The sequence below is a fragment of the Lissotriton helveticus genome, chromosome 5_1 (assembly GCF_964261635.1).
Source record: "Lissotriton helveticus chromosome 5_1, aLisHel1.1, whole genome shotgun sequence".
Classification (NCBI taxonomy): Eukaryota; Metazoa; Chordata; class Amphibia; order Caudata; family Salamandridae; genus Lissotriton; species Lissotriton helveticus.
The window spans coordinates 1,255,591,520-1,255,610,761 of NC_136065.1; the positions used below are offsets into that span (position 1 = coordinate 1,255,591,520).

The 19,242-nt window shown below is 46.0% G+C and overlaps 1 protein-coding gene across 3 annotated transcripts in view; it reads right to left on the reverse strand.

Moving 5' to 3' along the window:
• Nucleotides 1-19,242, reverse strand: part of LOC144755275 (uncharacterized) — a 113,364-nt gene that overhangs the window by 81,904 nt on the left and 12,218 nt on the right. For 2 of the 3 annotated variants that reach the window (XM_078644044.1, XM_078644046.1), the window contains exons 1-2: nucleotides 4,942-5,089; nucleotides 4,167-4,277 (exon numbers count right to left, since the gene is read on the reverse strand). In XM_078644044.1, coding sequence (XP_078500170.1) covers nucleotides 4,167-4,277; nucleotides 4,942-5,089 — 259 coding nt within the window. Of the gene's footprint in view, nucleotides 1-4,166; nucleotides 4,278-4,941; nucleotides 5,090-19,242 lie in introns of those variants that run through there. The other variant, XM_078644045.1, reaches the window with a different exon arrangement.

A 19,242-nucleotide genomic window follows, 5' to 3' on the forward strand; every position in this document is an offset into this window, starting at 1 on the left:
ATGGAATGTGAACTGATCAATGAGAAAACGTGGGCCTTGTTTGTGCGTGGCTTTATAGGCGATGCAGAGCGCCTTGAACTTTATTCTATTTCTGACAGTGAGCCAGTGACTTTTTTTATGGTGTCAGAAATAGGTTTGAATTTAGGAGTGTTCGAGAGCAGTCTGGCCGCAGCATTCTGTATAGACTGCAACCTCTTGATGACTTTATCTTGGGCATTGACCAAAAGTCCGTTACAGTAGTCCACTGAGGACATGACAAACGAGGTGACCAATGTTTTTCCGGAATTTGGAGGAAGGAATGGGAGAATCTTTTTTATAGCTTTCAGTTTGAAAAATGATGATGAAACAGTGGAATTGACATGGGATGAAAAGGTAAGTTTATTGTCTTGAAGTATTCCTATATTTTTAACCTTGGTGGATGGGAGGGGGGGAGGGCCCAAGTTCGTGGGCCACCAAGTATCGGACCACATAGGGGTAAGCTTGCCAAAGGTCATGACCTCAGTTTTATTGGAGTTCAGCTTGAGGCAATTTACTGACATCCAATTACTGATGGCCAACATGCCCTGCTGAAAGTTGGCTGCAATTTTGTCTCCATTCTCCTTGATGGTAAGAACCAACTACTATAAAAACGCTGCAACAAATTTCCCCATATTTGGGATTTCCACACAAGATCCAAGCTACCATCTCCCTTGTTCTATCCAAACTCGATTACGCCAATAGCCTCTACCACAGATCACTTTTAACGACCATGAAAAGACTACGGCGGATTCAGAACTCGGCTGCCAGACTACTCTTGCATATCAAACCACGAGACCACATCTCCCCTGACTTGAAAGCCCTGCATTGGTTACCGGTTGCCAGAAGATCCACGTTCAAGCTGCTTTGTATTACCCACAAAGCAATACATGGAATAGGACCACTCTTCATCAGGAATAAAATCACCAAACACATTCAACAAAGGAACCTCCGCTCTAAAGGAGCATCTCGCCTCAAAATCCCACCATACAAGAAAAAAAACATGGGTGGCACATCCTTCTCTGTTCAAGCAGCCAAACTATGGAACTCTTTACCCCCCAACATAAGATCCACCGACAACCACCTAATCTTCAGAAAACTACTCAGGATTTGGCTCTTCCCCACATAAGCACCATACGGAAACAGAAATTTACAGCATATCCCTTTGTATATAAGCATTTGTTTTCACTGTAGATATGTACCTATCTTTGTGTATTACGTTATCAAACATGTAAAATAATTATGTTGCTAAGAGAAAATAAAAAATAAATAAATAATAATAATAATAAAATTAATCAATAAATAGAAATCATCTTTGGTCTACATGTACATACTTCCATTGTGCATCTATGTACCTTCCATGTACTTGGATCTGTGTGTCTGTTACTTTTCTTTTGAAAAAGCATATCCAACGCACTATCCTATTTCTCATCCTGTGCCTCTATCAATATATTTAATCTAAATATACTTACTTCCTTTATGTATCTATATACTTTCAATGTACTTATGGATCTATATATTTATCACTTTCTTCTAATTTAGTATTTCCAATGCACTAGTCTATTTCTAAGCCTATACTTCGCTCAATATATCTTCTAGCCCAACCTTCTGACTCATCTCAAACGTCTTTCTACTACTCCTTCCAATGCACTACCCTATCTCTCATTCTATACATCTATCAATATATCCTCTACATCCACTCTCTCATTTATCCCAAACCCCATACCACTACTATGATCGCCAAAATAACCCTTTCTAGACTCTCTCCTGCTCTACCCCTCCTTGCATCACCCAACACCCTTTTACTACACCAATCCCCTAAAACAAACCTTTCTAAACTCTCCCCTCTGACTCCTCCCCTCCAAAACTCCTTTTTACTCATCCAAAAGCCTCCTCCTACTGCTAAGACCTAAGAAGAAAAATAAAATCCTTCATTCTTTTATCCCTCCGCTATCCTTTTCAATCAAAATTAACAAACGAACATGTTCACTTCTCAAATTCCATATTCAACTATATTAATATACTGCCCAAATAAATGAATAACATATCTACTACTCAAATTACTTCATATTTATACTATAATAATTTTTAACACTAATCCTTTATGGGTTCCGGAGTGGCGTGCTACTCCCAGAAAAGCGCTTCAACACCCATCAGGGGTAACAAGTGCTATATGAATGCAAATCTTTCTTCCCCTTTTATCCCTCCGCTATCCTTCTCACTCCAAGTACCAGACTAATAATCCACCACTGAAATTACCTCATATTTCACCATATTAATTCACCACTAATTCTTTATAGGCTTCCTGAATGCGTCAACAAGTGCAATTACAATACAATACAATACAATACATGTGTGCCTCTGGATGAGAGAACTATAGTCTTTGAGCTCATATGAATTTACTATGTGCATGTGCTCCTGCCTGTGTCTGGAAGGTGCTGTTATCTGTGGGCACATGTGTTCCTGGTACACATAGCCTCATGCATGCTACACTTGCAACCACTGTGGTCCAATAGATCTGGAACAGGCTTGCGAGTTTCTGGTGAATGAGACAAGGTCTGTGAGCACTGATATCCATAGCTAGGGCATGCTTGCATGTTTCTAGTAGAGTGTACTGTGGTTTTTGTAGGTGCACTCATTTGATATTCTGGGTGAGCAAACATCATGTAGCAGATCTTATTCTAGGGTGGAGCATTCTGGATCTTGACATTGTGATCAGAAGCCCTAATTAGTGCTCTTACCCTACTACACAAATTTGTAACCGGTTAGTTTTATTTAATTACATGCTTTCCTTTAGTTGCCATGGGAACTAAATAGCTGCATGTTATTTCCTTCTATAGAAAACATTAAGTACCGCATCGTGTGCTCACATTTGCGCACACCTAATACCACTTTATAGAACCTTAACAAAGGAGCACAGTGGTAATAAACAGGAGTGGGGGCATCACTTTCTTTGTTTCCCTATAGTAAGCCGACCTGGCGTCATTGTAATTAGAATGATTTTAGTGCCTGATTGTCAATGAATACTGGGATAAAACATAAATGTTTTTACTACAAGCAATTTTCCCAAAGTAGAGCAACTGGAGAAGCCGATTTGGGCTTCAATTGTCACAAAGCTTTCTGGCATTCTAAGGGACCAAACATTCACCCGCAGTTACACTCTCATGCATCGTGTCTGCTCACTCTTCTGTCAGCATCTGGAGATAACCTTGACCCAGGAGGGGAGACTTACGGTAGTATAAAAAACAATTTTGTCATGCCGGTACTAGGTTAATGCTTAATCTACTGATTGCAAGTGATGCAAAATGCTAAGCTCGATGCTACGTGAACTCTGTTTCATTGCCAGTGGAACCTGGTACAGAAGAGGGTAACCCTTAAGAAACTAGGGGCCTGATTTATATACTTGCAGATGGGATACTCAGTTAAAAACGTGACAGATATACCATTCGCTGTATTATAAGTGCATTATATCCTACGGCACTTGTAACATGGCGGATAGGTTATCCGTGACATTTGTAACTGAGTATCCCATCCGCCAAGATCCAAATCAGGCCCTATGTCTAATTTACTGTTCTGTACATGGTATAATTCAAATATTTCTACAAAGCATTTCCCATCCTTATTCTTCTTCTTGCTTCCCAAGACCATCTTTATTGAGTCTTTTGAAGGTTCCTCATATCTGCCGCTCTTTTTCCTATCAAGCTGCTGAGCTTCGGAACACTCTGCCTCTTCCCTTTGTTTTTTCCATCTAGTCATCCATTAGAAACTCAAAACATACCTCTTTGTAGGTTAGAAGCCTTCTAGTTTGTCTTATTGCAAGTCTTTATTGGTGGTTGAGAATTTAGCACCAGGACACATATGAGAAGCATCTGCACAATATAAATGCAACAATTAATCTGGTGTGTTTTTGTCTCTCTCTCTTTACCGGTCTCTGGGGGAGTGTGTTGCAGCCTATGAGCTCAGAGGTGTCTGTCCATCTTTTACATAGATCATCAATAGTGTCTTCAGCTAAGCATTCTTAGTATGTGAGTACAGGTGCAAGTGAGTGTCGTCATGTATGTATCTATGTGAGAGTATCTGCATTCAAACATGTTGGTGAGTGTGTATGGCTTTTGGGGAAAATGGTTTTTGCTATTGCACACCTCACTTACTTGGTAAAGTATGCCTATTGTGTCTTCCCTCTGCCCTCTGGTCCTCCATCAGGCATGGCTCTTCTTCGGATTTAGCTCTCAATGAAACGACCATGGTGGCAATAACAGGACCTGTTAATAAGAGAAATCAGAAATCAGAACTCAGCAATTACTTGTTAAAACTGAATTTAAATTTTTATGCCATGGTGGTTACAAATGTAATTGTCTTTTTAGCTTGTAAATATGTTGATCACTTTTAATTCTATATTTATTTAAAACGTGTGATGATTTTATTGGCCATAATACCATGACTCAAATATGATGATGTATACCGGGATGAACTGAACTGACAATGTAATGTAACTCTGAGTAGACACCCCATATCCCACCTGTGTTTTTGAATATTATAAAATTGTATTTTAATGAATTTTAATTGTATATCTTTTATGATGCAATTGCAACGAAATAAAGATTATTGAATTGAATTGAATTTCTACTGTCATTGAGGGAGGATTCAAACTGTAGATCTCAGCCCAAAGCCCTTTTTCGTCGTTTCAATTCTTCCCAAAACCTTTAGTCAACTGAATTGATTCTTTCAATGTTTTGTTAAAATCGCTCTACCTTTCAATTGCATTTGGATAGTTGATAGCAGATCTTTTATGCCAAATACCTGACGAACATTACAAACCCTTTGTGGAACAGGAAGATCAAACATCTAAATCCATCCCAAGACTCTTAAAAAGAATACATTTTATAGACTGTAAAGACTAGGTAAAGATGGAGATTTTGATATTACCCAGTGAGGCCAGAGCGTGGTCAATTTCTTTCATCACATTCTGGTGAAGTTCCTCCTGCCATTGATGTAAAATTTTCCACTCCTCTTCCGATAAATATGCAGATGAATCGTGGTAGGCAACCTGTGTCTCGAGCACAAAACGTGGCATCACTTATTCTACATCTCTATTCAGTTAAATAGGTTACATCATGACTATTTATTCACAAAATAAAATCCTCCCTCACTGTACTACCCCCACTTCTCTTTATCTACAATGTAAAAATCTTGAAGCTAGCATTTATTGATAACCTCAGCCCAGGAGTCCAATATCCCCCAGGATAAAGACAGCTGCTATTGGCCTGAGATTCTACCTTGCAGGAACACTGGGAGAGTGATCTTTTCTCCACAATATTCTAGGTGAGTACTATGAACCAGAACCCGAAATGCTACATTCTAACCAGATCCACATTGCACCATTTGAGTCCGACTCTCACCAAGGTTATTAGGGAAGATTCACAGAAAACAATGGCCCGAAATGATGCATTTGCATTTCTATAGCGCTTACTACCCCTGACAATGCCTTCTCCAACACTATTTTTATATCTACTAAAACTCATGACTCATGACACTGACATCGCGTTCATCACAGAAACTTGGCTGAACAAATCCTCCTTACCCGTCTTTGACATGCTTGTGCCCCCGGGTTCTCAATCATAAACAAAGACAGAAAAAACCATTGTGGCGAGGGTATTGCAATCATCCACAAGAGCAACATCTCTATAACCGAAACTGACTCCCTCTCTTACAACACATTTGAATATCTATCCTCCACCATTAAGACGAAGGACAACAAAAAGATTCACTGCCATCTCTTCTACCACCCGCCAGGCAACATTCCCTCTTTCGGAGAGCACCTCTCTGACCTGATATCACGCTGCTCTCTCCTAGACTCTGACAACATAATATTAGGGAACCTAAACCTACATTGGAATGATGCAAATAACACTGATCCAATCCCTAAACAAACTTCTTCTCAATAATAACCTTACCCAACACTGCACAGAGCAAACGCATAATAGAGGCTCAATCCTGGATGCCATTATAGCTCAGGAAGATACAGTTACTATCGACCATATCCTCCCTGTCGACTGATCAGACCACCACATAATTCTATTTCACATTAACCATCTGACCCACTGCCTTACCCGTCCACAGGATACCCTTTATTGGGCGAGAAATCTAAGAGATTCCCCATGCTGACCTGGAAGAAAGGGTAAGAACACTACTCCCCCCTAAACTTGAATGACCTACCTGCAACTGAGCTCACTACACACTACAACACAACAATGGCAACCATACTAGACCAAATAGCCCCCTTGAAGCAAAAAAAGAGTCGGGAACAACCCATCGAGAGCCTGGTTCAATACAAACCTAAACTCTGAAAGAAGACATCTCAGAGCAGCAGAAAGACTTTGGCAGAACAACCCTTCCTCAACCCACTTTGACCAACTCAAATCAGAATGCAGGAAATACGATAAACATATTAAGAATGAAAAATCTACTTTCTTCTGTAGAGCACTAGACAATGCCAAAAACCATCCTAAAGAACTCTTCAATCTCATCAAACAACAAACAGCCAAATCTCCTGCATCAACCAAACAGGCTTCCAAAGAACTATGTGACACCTTTGCTAATTTCTTTCATGACAAAATCACTAAGATCGAACGCTCCCTTGATGACCATCTCCTGGCAGCCAACGACAACATGCCTCCCAGCAATTAGGCAAACAACTCCCCTCGACACCCTCCGTGCAGCTGGAAGATATTCAACCCCATCTCGAAAGGAGACATCACGGAAATGATTATCAGGTCCAAACCTTCTCACACAAAGCTGATCAGGTTCCCGTCCAACTGGCTAAAAAACTCAACCTCACCCTAGCCCCTCTCTGGACCCAGATCATAAATAGCTCCCCGAATACTGTAATCATGCCAGACTGTCTACAAATGGGCCAAGTCATGCCATTATGAAAAAATATGGGCTCGGACCCAAGCAACCCTGACAACTTCAGGCCGGTCTCCAATCTCCCTCTCCTATCCAAAATCCTGGAAAGGTGTGTTCTCCTTCAACTTAACCAACACATTGACAGGAACAACTTCACGTCTGACCTTCTACCCATAACCAGAGGAGTCCCACAAGGATTGATTCTCTCCCTATCAGTGTTTAACATCTACATGGAGCCCCTCACCTCTATACTCAAAAAAGCCAACATCCCCTTCCACCTCTATTCAGATGATACCCAGATCTACCTAGAAACATACTGAATTGGAGACATACAGAAATTAAACAATACTCTACGAGAAGTCCAACACTGGCTATTTCACAACCACCTTAAGCTCAACCAAGACAAAACAGAAATACTTTTCATATCCAACAAGGAGATGACTCCCCCTAGTCACAGAAGGGCTAAAATCCACTGACGCTCTTAATTGCAAGCTTACCCTGACTCTGTAAAATCCTTGGGTATCACCCTGGACCCAAGCCTAAACATGGACAAACATATCAAGAGCTCAGCAAAGAGCACATTCTTGAACCTAAAATTACTCAACAAAAAGAAAAACGTTCATCCTCCCCCCAAAGACCTTAAACTGGCCACACAATCCTTGGTGCTGTCCAGATTGGACTACGGGAACGCAACTCTCACGGGCACTGCAAAATCTCACTTAGCTCCCATCCGAGTAACCATAAATGTAGCTGCCAGGATGATCACAGGAGCAAAGAAATTCGACCAAATTTCTCCCTTTCTAAGAGAACTAAAAGGGCTCCAAATCGAAATGCGTGCCAACTTCAGAACTGCCTGTCTCACACATAAAGCTCTTCACACTGGAAAACCGGCCTACCTGACTTCCAAACTCAAAAAGGCAGGACAAACGAGGAACCTCAGGAGCACCAATACCAGCTCAAAGACCTCTTCCTCAACCGATCTCACCCGAAGGGAGAGATGCCTCATAATGTGACAGAGCCCCTTCACCAAAGGAATCCTGCCAAGTGCAGAACCTAGACACCTCAATAGGAAGACTTTCCATTACCTGTTCATTTTTGTTTGACTCATTCCCAAGACGCCGGAACAAGATTCGACACAAGACAATGCTGTTAATTGTAATACTGTATAACTAATTGCATCACAATATATGTTGTAAAGCACTCTGATACCTCCGGGTCTGGCTAGCGCTATGTAAAACTCTTAAATAAATAAAATAATAAATAAATAAAAAACATGGGGTTTAGAATTTCAGAAGGGGACTATATTAAAAGAAGATAAACGCTACTTGAAATCATATGAGACTTTGATTCAAGATGAAGTATGACAGCTTCATTGCCACCTCAGCTGTTCAAGTCCGAGCTAAGCTCCGCAAGTGACATTCCAACTGCCACTGGAATGTTGGTAAATACCAAGCCACAAAAAGGGGAGGGCGTAGGAAGGATCAAGGGAATGGAACACGACAAGGTTAGCACAAGGATGGCATAACATGACTACAATACTTTTCCCTCTAAAAAACAAGTCTAGGAGGATGAGGGCCACGGTGTGGCCTTTGTTGAGGAGCGTGCGGATGTCATCTGTGGCGGCGAGGAGGGTGGTCTCAGTGCTGTGGTTACTGTGGAATCCGGATTGGGAAGAGCTGAGGATGGCGTTCTTTTCGATGAAGTTCATCATCTGCATTGACGATATCTCAGTGACTTTGGCTGCAAAGGGAAGGAGAGACATGGGTCAGTAGTTTTCCAGGTTCGTTGGGTCATCCCAGGGTTTCTTGAGGAGGGGCTTGACTTCTGCGCGTACAGACATCGGGGAAAGTGCCAGATTCGAATGTGGCATTGATGGTGCGTCGTAGCTGAGGCGCTATGGCGGCGGCGGCTCCGAGGAAGATGTGCGGCGGGCAGGAGTCCGTAGGGGCACTTCATGGTCGTGGAGGTATCTTCGGTGGTGACCGGATTCCAGGCGGTGATGGTGGGCTGGCTGTCGTCGATGGAGGAAAAGGTGGTTTCTGGAGTTTGATCGCTGAAGTTGTCATAGAGGGCCTTGATTTTCAAGTGGAAGTTGGGAGTCGGCCTTGTTGCAGAGGTCCTAGGAGGGTGTGACGTCGGTGGCTTCGCTGGGGGGTTTGGTGAATTGCTGGATTATGCTGAAGAGTTCCTTCGAGGTGCTGGAGTTGGTGAGGATTTTGTTCCGGATGAAGGCTCTCTTGTTGGATCTTAAAAGTTGGTGGTATTTTGTCATGGTGTTCTTGTAGGTGGTCTGGTCTTCAGTGGTTCTGCTGATCCTCCATCGTTTTTTGAGAAGTCTGCAAGTGCATCTGGATTCCTGGAGGTTGGTGGTGAACCAGTTGGCCTTCAAGGGGCATTGTCTGTCGAGGTTGCGGAGGAGTGCAAGCGTGTCTGCGCAGTTGGTGATCCATCAGTGCAGTTCCTTGGCTGCAGAGTTGGTGTTGATCGAGGCGGGGAGGGGTTGAGGATGAGGGTGGAGTTTAGGTGCTCCTCTGTTACCTTGCTCCAGTTCCTTCGCGGTGGACGGGAGTGGGTTTGTGAGCGGTGGCAGTGTAGGCAGTGGTGGTCTGTCCAGAGGGGCTGCGTGGTGTGGCTGAAGCAGATGTTGTTCCCTCCTGCGAAGATGGGGTTGAGGGTGTGTCCTGCCTTGTGGGTAGGGGTGGTGACGAGCTCTTTCAGTCCGATGTTTGCAAGGTTGTCCAGGAGAGCGATGGAGTTGGAGTGGCTGTGGTTGTCAAGGTGGAAGTTCATGTCTCCGATCAGTAGGTAGGCCATGGAGGCAATGGCGTGGGGTGCGATGAGGTCGCCGATAGTAGTGGTGAAAGAGGCAAGAGGTCCGGAGGGTCTGTAGGCAATGGTGCTGCAATGCGTTGTTCTGGGGCTTGTCTGGATCTGGAAGTGAAGGTGTTCGGTGGTGGAAGGGGAGTCGCTCGTGCTGGAAGTGGGGAGTCGGAGGGAGCTCGTGTGTGCGATGGCGAGTCCTCCTCCTGGGTGGTTGGGGCGGTCCTTCCTCTGGATCTTGGGTCAGGAATGGCAGCGACAATGACAGGGGCGGAGGAGGCGTTTGTCCAGGTTTCTGTGAAGAAGGCGACGTCTGGCGTGAAGGTGTCGAGGAGGTCCCAGAACTCTACGGCATGTCTGTGCAGATAGCGCATTTTGAGGAGGATGCACTTCAGGAATTCGAAGGTGCTGGTGTCAAGCGGGTGTGCAGCTGTCGTGGGGGTGCGGAGGATGGTGAAGGATTATCAACAGTGTCGGCAGGAGAACTGCCGTGGGTGGTTTTCGGCATTGACAGCTGGCAGTTGTTGTTCCTTCCAGGGTTGAGTGCGAGGAGGGAGGCTGAGTAGTAGCGGTGGGAGGTCCGAGAACCAGGTTCCCTGGCACTGGTCATGGTCGGGTTGCGGACGGGCACAGATGAGCTTGCCTTTGGCGCGCCTTCGGTGTGCCAGTGGTGCACAAACTGCGCTATAGCTAATTCATGAGGTGACACAAATCTCAGATTCATCCTAATTCTGTAGCCAGTCGACGACTCGGAGGAGGAAGGTGGGGGAGGGGGTCAGTTCCTTCTATGAAGATTTTTTGTGTGGATCGAGATATATATATATATATATATATATATATATATATATATATATATCAAGCATTCATTGGAGACTGGCCTGGTATGTTATTAGCAGACCCCACGTTTCAATTTAGAAGTCAAAGTGCCACCTGGACCAGTTTTCATGGTCTCTGAGGGGATATTTCTGTAGCACTGTTTTATGTAGTTTAGATAACTAACAGGAAACAACAACGACCTTGTTTTGGTTATAGGGTAGCTGGATGAAGGAATGGGAGAGGCTCTTGGTACAGCTGGGCAGTTTAGAACTGAACTTCTACCTTCTTTAGGTATTGAATCAATTCGGACATTCCCCTCACTGGTGGATTCCTTGATGATAAGGGCATCAAGCATTTTCTATTTTTTGGCTTGAATGAGCCGAGCGCTGGTTTGTGGTGGTCAGTGTAATCTGTGTTACACACATTTTGGCGGGATTCAGCTGTAGTGAAATCCATCCAAGGTTATCTGGAAAAAAGGACTAAAGCACTTCATCAAGTCTCTTTGTGTTCCTTTTCCCATGCTTTCTGTTTTGTTTAGGTCAGGAAATTTGTCTGAAGGGTATATGATATATTCTGTCCGTAGATTACGAATGTCAGAATTCTCTACTATGGTGATTAGGGCTTGCAGGTGTTCTTTTGGTAAACATATTTCAGGTAGTTGATATGGAATAATTACCAGTTTTTGTGATCCGATGTTGGCCTAAGTTTGGTGATGTTGCTCAGTACTACTATATATGGGATGAAGTACCTCCTGTCGTACCTTCTAAGGATAATGCAACTCACCAAGGAGTTCAGGTACTATATAGAGGAACAAAGGTGAAGGAAGAGTTTCTCTGTAAGGTCACAAAACTTTGATGTGTCTTGCAATATCCCTATATTGTACATCACAGTGTACTTTATTCCTTATAATGCATTGTCACCCCATCACCCTTCCCACAACTGACTTCCTTGTTGTTGATTTTTCTTATGAAAGAGACAGGATGAATAAAATTAGAATCTGGGCTCCAACATTAAATACACCAACGAGCAGATTTTTTTGAAAAAAGATATTGGGATCAGGTTAATACAACTCATATTTTTTTTAAACACAGTGTTGAAATCTAGATTGCGGCGTAAAGATTATCGGCGCCATCTTGTCCCTTTTCAGGCTCATATGTGCGCGTGTAGCAGCCATTTTGAATGCCATGGCCTCTCTGCCCACTGCCGATAGCCAGCGCGTCTCTCTCTCTCTCTCTCTCCGACCTCGCCAGCATCCCCCGCGCACTGACAGCCCCCGCTCTCACATGCTTGGGCCATAAACCACCCTTTCAGCGCGACCCTGCCTCGGAGCCACATCCCGTACCGGCTAACACCTCCCTCCGTCCCTTTCATGATCACACCTTTTGATGAATTCCCTTCCTCTGTGCCCGATTGTCCGGCCCGATCCCAGGCCATCACCTGGCCCTGTGGATACAGTTTATTGCCCCATACAGTAGGAAGCTGTCCCTCTTCAAAGGATCTCCGACTGATCAAAGCCCCCACCCCATGAGATCCGATTAATCGCACGAATTCCGGGAATCGGCGGAATGTCCAGTTGCGCGACAGTCATCACCTACTGAGACCGGGGTGGGGACTTCTACTGTAAATATGTGTGGGAACGGGCTTGAAGTGGGGATTCTGAAAATGTCTTTCCGTACATCAAAACATTGCCAAGAATGTGTTGTATGTAATAAAGCAATAAACCTGTGTATAAGAGACCAGGCCTCAGAGATGCGGTTAGAGCACCTCGAGAAGATACCCTGTTGTCTGATTTGACGTGTTCTGCTCCGTCGGAATAAACTTCTGTTTCCTGCCTTCCAGTCTCCAGCGCCCGCCTCTTTGTTTGATAATTTCGAGTGGTATGAGAGGCTACTAACGCCGGGCAATACTTAAAGGTTATCGGTTGAAATCTGCCCACCCTTTTACAATTGGCTTCCCAAACGTGGGGCCCATCAGCGACACGTGGATCCAGTGGGAGAGGTCCTGACGACAGAGTGAACGACTGCAACGATCGGGAAGTGCACCTACCCGATAGACCCTCGTCTGGCAGCCGATCATCCGAACTTCACCGGTTCCGAGCAGACCTCTCTCGAGTGATCTACGGTCCTGACTGGGAACCATCAGGAGTGACGCGGCAATTACGGAGAATAGAGGACGATCGGGCGCTGGAAGCGGAAGACGAGAAACTGTCCATGCGGTCCGGGTAAGGTCGTGTAACACGACAAATTGCGAAACGATTGTTTGATTGTTTGAAAATACTAGTATTGCTCATTGATTGTTTTTGAGATATTCTCTGCCTGCAAACGGGGAAGAATAGAAATATTCTCTCTTCCTTTGCAGATAGTGAAGGATAGGTAGCGCGGACCTTTGTCCCCCTTTGTAATCTGTCGCGCCTATTTTTCTCCCCACTGATTGATTGATTGTCCGAAAATTGATTCTTCGAAGTTGGTTCTTTTTGAGGTATTCTTTGTTTGCAAATAACGTAGAATAGCAATATTCTGTTTAGTCTTTGCAAGTAGTGAAAAGATAGGTAGTGCGGACCTTTGTCCTCCTTTGTAATCTGTCATGCCTATCTTCTCCCCACTGATTGGTAGTTGGTTCAGCCCGGACCGCTTATTAGAGATGAACCATCCAGCTCCACTGGAAGGCACCCCTAATAAGGACATGTTCACTAAATATGGACTAGTCGCCGTAGCTTATAGTAAACTATGGCATAAATATACAAGAAAGGATCAGGAAAGTCAGTGGCCACTGATAGGATCCTTTGATGACGATAAAATAAACGTACTGGAAACAGCCCTTCGTAACAATAAGACAACACCTACTATGCTTGATAGTTTCGGCATGTGGCGCAAGGAAGCAGAGCAACGGAAAAAGAGAAACGAAGTTAGATTAGAGAAAGAACTGCGAAAAGCAGCTCACCTAGCTGCTAAAAAGTTAGAGGAAGAGATAAAGGAGAGAGAGGAAGCCAAACAGAAGCAAGAGTCCGAAACATCGGGCCAGTGTCCCGTTAGAACACCCTCTACGCTCTACCCTGAGTTACCCTCGAAACAACGAGCAAACGATGATTTATTACTAGGTCCCCCAATCATCTACATGCCCCCTCCATACGCCCCTTCCCAACCCTTAGTACAACACCCGCAACCCCCAAGTACAGGCGAGAACAGTGCCAGGACCTCGGTCCTCACGGCCTCCGCGCCGGCCGAACCCCTTGTACTCAACGCAGCTCAAACAGCAACACTAGATTACCCTGAAGCTAGAAGGAAAGATCCCACTAGAATGAACCGATTAAGCAAAGATGAACGAGCAGGGATCGATAAGATAGTGAAGACACTGGTGGAACGAAAGGAAAGTGAGGAATACGTAACGGATATGTACAATTCATATGCCAATAGCCACAGACAACACTTTGTTGTGCGATTTTGTTACCACACCCTCAATACCTATGAGGATCGATACCAAGACAAAGGTCCCGAGAGCCTAACGACTCTATATAGGAAAGTTGATATTGGGGATGAAAGTGAGTGTGATGTGACGGACCTCTTCTCGCGCACGCTTGAAGTTTTCGGCCACCTCACTGAACAAAGGCCAGAGACTAACGCTACGACTCGTGTAGCGACCGAACCTCGAACAGAAAAAACTGACACAATGATGCCTATAAAGGACGCCACTCCCTACTGGGTCCCCCCAAGAGGACAGGGAACACACGATGACATCAACCACCAAGATGCGAGAGGGAGAGTAGTTTATAACTGGGTCTACCAACCATGGGATCGGCAAGACATCCTGACTTTCCGAAAATCCTTGCCTGATTTACGAAAGAACCCCACTGCCTTTTATACTGAATTAGGCACGGCCTTGGGCTCGACGATTATGACCCTAGCGGACATCGATTTGTTTTTTGGGGTATGCCTGCCAGCTGATGTGTGGAAGCAAATCCGGAAAGTCGACCACCTTGAGCTGTTCGGACATACCTGGTCACAACTCGATGGCATAGATAGGCAACGAGAGCCCGGACAGAAACCTTTAAAATCCATTTTAGACCTCCCAGACAAGATCGTCCAGAAATTGAAAACCCTGATCCCAGAAAAGAAGGTGGACTGGACGATAGTAACCGCCTGCCGCCAAAAACCCCAGGAAGACGTATCAGAATACTTCTCCCGGTTTGAGACGGTGTTCTTCGATTACAGCGGCCAGGACATGATCACTGCAACCAGACATCATCTGTTTGTCCAGAATTATGTCAAGGGTCTGTCGCAGGAAGTCTTGCAGAAACTACAGACTAGCGAGAGTAGTTGGGCGGCCTCCAAACCTGCGGCTATCCTCCAGATGGCCCAGTACTATGAGCATCAAAAGAATGAGAACGATAGGGCGACGGAGAAAAAGAAAAAGGACCTAAAGGAAAGGGTGATGATCGCACAATTGCAAGGGGTGACGATAGGAAGGGAACAGTACAAAGGAAGCTACCAATCAAATGCTCCTAGAAATCCACCCCCTAGGGACCGTACATCCGCACCCTATGCTGGACGTAAAGACATCGATGAAAACCAGTGCGCGTTTTGCAAAGGATTTGGTCATTGGAAATCCCAGTGCCCGGTTTTGCAAGAAGCAAACAAAAATAGGGACACAAGAGACGTAGCGGGTGGGCCAAGAAATAGAGGACAGGGACGAGGGTACACGAACGACACCAACAACGACAGGCCAGGGAGACCGAACACGTTTGACCGTCCCCGACAGAACCAGTACCAACAGTCTGACTGCTACGATGCCCACGATTTCGCATAGGACTGCCAAGGGCAAGGAAGGGATCCAGTCGAGCTCCATGTTGACCAGCAAGGTCCTTATGTCACCGCTAAGGTCCTGGGTACGAAGTCTCCATTTTTGGTAGACACTGGCGCAACACGTAGTGCGTTATCTAAACGACTGATTCCAAGGGCACCCTTGTCTGGCTCACATGTAACATCAATAGGTTTTGATGGAACGCCCTCCACTAATCCCTTGTCCACACTGATCTCCTTTGACTTAGAAAATAACACCACTGACACGACGTTTTTGCTCTCATCCAACACCCCCGATGCCATTATGGGACTTGACTTATTGAAACATTTCCGAGCTACTATTAGGTGTTCACAAGACGGAGTTCGAGTCATCCTGTACGACAACCCGACTCTGCTCAGACCTTGTCCCACACGACACATGCTTTCTATCACTGATGCTGACTAATCCCTACTCTACACTCTACCTCTGTACCTATGGGCCACAACTGACTAGGACGTAGGATGCATGATGATTGACCCTGTGCATATAACTGTTCGACAGGACGCAGTGCTCCCAAAACTTCCACAATATCGGGTATCACCCGAAGGCGAGAAGGCATTGGTAAAGATCATCCAGTCCCTTATAGATGCAGGAGTGGTAGAGGAAGTAGTTAGCAATGTTTGCAACAGCCCTATCTTACCCATTGTAAAGAAGCATGGTGAGGGAGATGAGAAAGCGTACCGCTTTATCATCGACCTACGAGAGGTCAACAAAGTAGTTGTACCCCAGTACCCCGTAGTCTCAGACATCACCACCATTCTGACTCTGATTCCTTCCACTGCCACCACCTTCACTGTAATCGACCTCAAAACGCATTCTTCTCCATCCCCATCCACCCAGACAGCCGCTACCTTTTCGGCTTCACCTTAAAAGCCCGCTCATATAGATTTTGTAGAGCACCCCAAGGCTATACTGAGAGTCCCAGCATCTATAGCCAGGCCGTCAAGAGACAGCTGGACGCAGTCCAGTTACCGGATGGAGTGGTGTTGATACAGTACGTCCATGATATCCTTTTAGCAGCCGACACCACTCCACTTGCAGTCACAGCCACCATCCAACTCCTGCACTTCCTCGCGGAAAATGGCCACAAGGTCTCCAAGAAGAAGTTGCAATTCTGCCAACCCCAGGTCACTTACCTAGGCCATCTCTTGTCCAAAGACGGGAGGAAACTTACACCCGATCGGATTCAGACCATCCTAGAAACCCCTGTCCCTAAGACACAGAAACAAGTCCGCACCCTGGTAGGCCTCACCTCCTTCTGTCGACAGTGGTTGCCAAATTTCAGCCTCATTGTGAAACCACTACTTTCCCTGCTGGCTAAAGATGTCCCCTTCCCGCTCCCTTGTACCCCTGAATGCCAATCCTCCTTCAAAGAACTACGAGACGCCCTTTGTTCTGCACCAGTCCTAGGAACCCCCGATTACACAAAGCCCTTCTCCCTCTACACTCACGAAAGGGAGGGGTGCGCTTTGTCCGTCCTGACTCAGTCCATTGGTCCCAAGCAAAGCCCATGTGCCTACTTCTCTGCCACTCTTGACCCCGTAGCCAGAGCTTTGCCTGCCTGCCTTCGAGCTGTAGCTGCCGCTGCTATCTCTATCCGACAGAGTGAAGGGATCGTGCTCTCGAACTCCCTTACGGTGTTAGTGCCCCAAGCGGTCGACACCCTCCTAAACCAGAAAAAAGACGCAGCATCTGACTAGTGCACGACGACTGGGTACGAACTGACTCTGCTTGCACCCCACATCACACTGAAAAGATGCACCACGATGAATCCAGCCACTTTGTTGCCCCTACCTGAGAACGACCCCAATGTGTCCCCTATACATGACTGTGTGACCCTCACGGACGAACAGACTAGGAGTAGAGTTGACCTCCGAGACACTGCTTTTCCAGATCCCGAAGGAGAGCTATGGGTGGATGGCTCTTGTATCAAACTCCCCGATGGCACCACCTCAGCTGCTTATGCAGTTACCACAGCCCGAACTGTAGTTGAGACCGCCCGCATCACACAATGATCTGCACAGGCAGCGGAACTGATTGCCCTCACACGAGCGTCTATCTTAGCAGCAGGGACGACAGCAAATATTTACACGGACAGCCAGTATGCCTTCGGGGTGGTTCATCATTTCGGGCTCTTGTGGAAGGAGAGGGGATTCCTGACCTCACACGGCACACCCATCCTACGGAGATCTAGTCTCCGCTCTGACTTAAGCGGTCCTCCTTCCCAAGCAACTCGCTGTAATCAAATGCCAGGCACACAAAAAGGTGATGGATATCATTGGGCAGGGGAATGCACTGGCCGACATCACTGCCCGGACCACAGCCGAGAATAGGACAACGACACGCATGTACGTGACCAGGTCACAAACAGAGAAATGGAAGGACGCTAGGGAAACTATTAGGGACATCCAGATGGCCAGCTCACCACACGAACTGACTGAATGGGCACAGGTGGGATTGAAAGACGATGAAGGCTGCTGGCGGACAAAAGACACGAACAAATGGTTGTTACCCAACTCGTACCTGATCCCCATACTGACCATGGCACACTCCCCTGCACACATAGGATCTGCCCCTATGGCCGAACTTGTCTCCAAAGTTTGGCACAACGACAATATCGCAGACTCAGCTAAACGTCTGGTCCAGCAATGTCTGATATGCCTGCAACACAACCCTGGGAAAGGAACTGTCGTACCCCGGGGAGGGTTTGGGGTCCCCAATCATCCATTTGAAGTCCTACAGATGGACTACATCCAACTAGAAAGATGCCAAGGTCTAAAGTATGTGCTTGTTGTCGTGTGCGCATTTAGCAAGTGGGTGGAAGCCTATTCAACTCGCGACAACACGGCCATTGCTACTGCAAAAGTATTACTGAAGGAATTCTTCCCCCGCTATGGCCTTTGTCGAATTTTGTGGAGCGACAATGGCCCCCACTTCGTAGCCGAAGTTATCCAACTCATCTTGAAGGGTTTGGGTGTAAAACAAAAATGTCACGCAGTCTTCCAGCCCCAATCTGCTGGACTGGTTGAGCGACATAATGCCACACTGAAACTCAAACTAGCTAAGATCGTGGCTACCACAGGACTGAAATGGCCAGATGCTCTCCCACTGGCATTGCTATCAATGCGTTCCACCCCCACCAAGCACCATCTGACTCCTTATGAGGTCGTTTTCGGCCGTCCTATGAGCATTTGGTCTGCACCAAAACCGACATCCATTCACGACGTCCTGGACGTCATAATGTCTGACTATTTGTACAATCTGACTAAAACATTGTCTGTTATCCATCAAGAGGTGCTGCAGGCCATCCCCGATGCTTCCAGGGGCCCCGGACACGACCTCCAATGTGGTGATTACGTGCTAATCCGGAATTTCCAGCGTGCAAAGAGTCTCGAACCTCGGTGGACGGGCCCCTGGCAAGTCTTGATCGCCACTCGAACAGCTCTCCGAGTGGAAGGGAAAAAACATTGGCTGTATGCACACCATTGCAAGAAAATCTCCTCAACCTTGACGACGACCGAAGACGTGACCACCCAAGAAGAGCTCCTGAACAAAGATCGACCATCCCTGAGCTGTTACCCTGACACAGAGACACTTGAACTGGCAGAATTTCCCGATCCCACTGTGCCATCCAGAGAAGGGTATAACCTGCGACGAAAGGAGGGAGCTTCGGCTAAGCAGACCACTGACTAAGTTACAATTCTCAGACCGGTAGCCTAACATTACTAAGGCTGTCAGGAGAGAAGCCAAACGAAGTTTGTGGTTCTGCCCGCTACCGAGCCCCCTTGAAGATGATGGAAGCGCCCGATACGAAGATGATGGAAGTACCCGACCCGAAGATGATGGAAG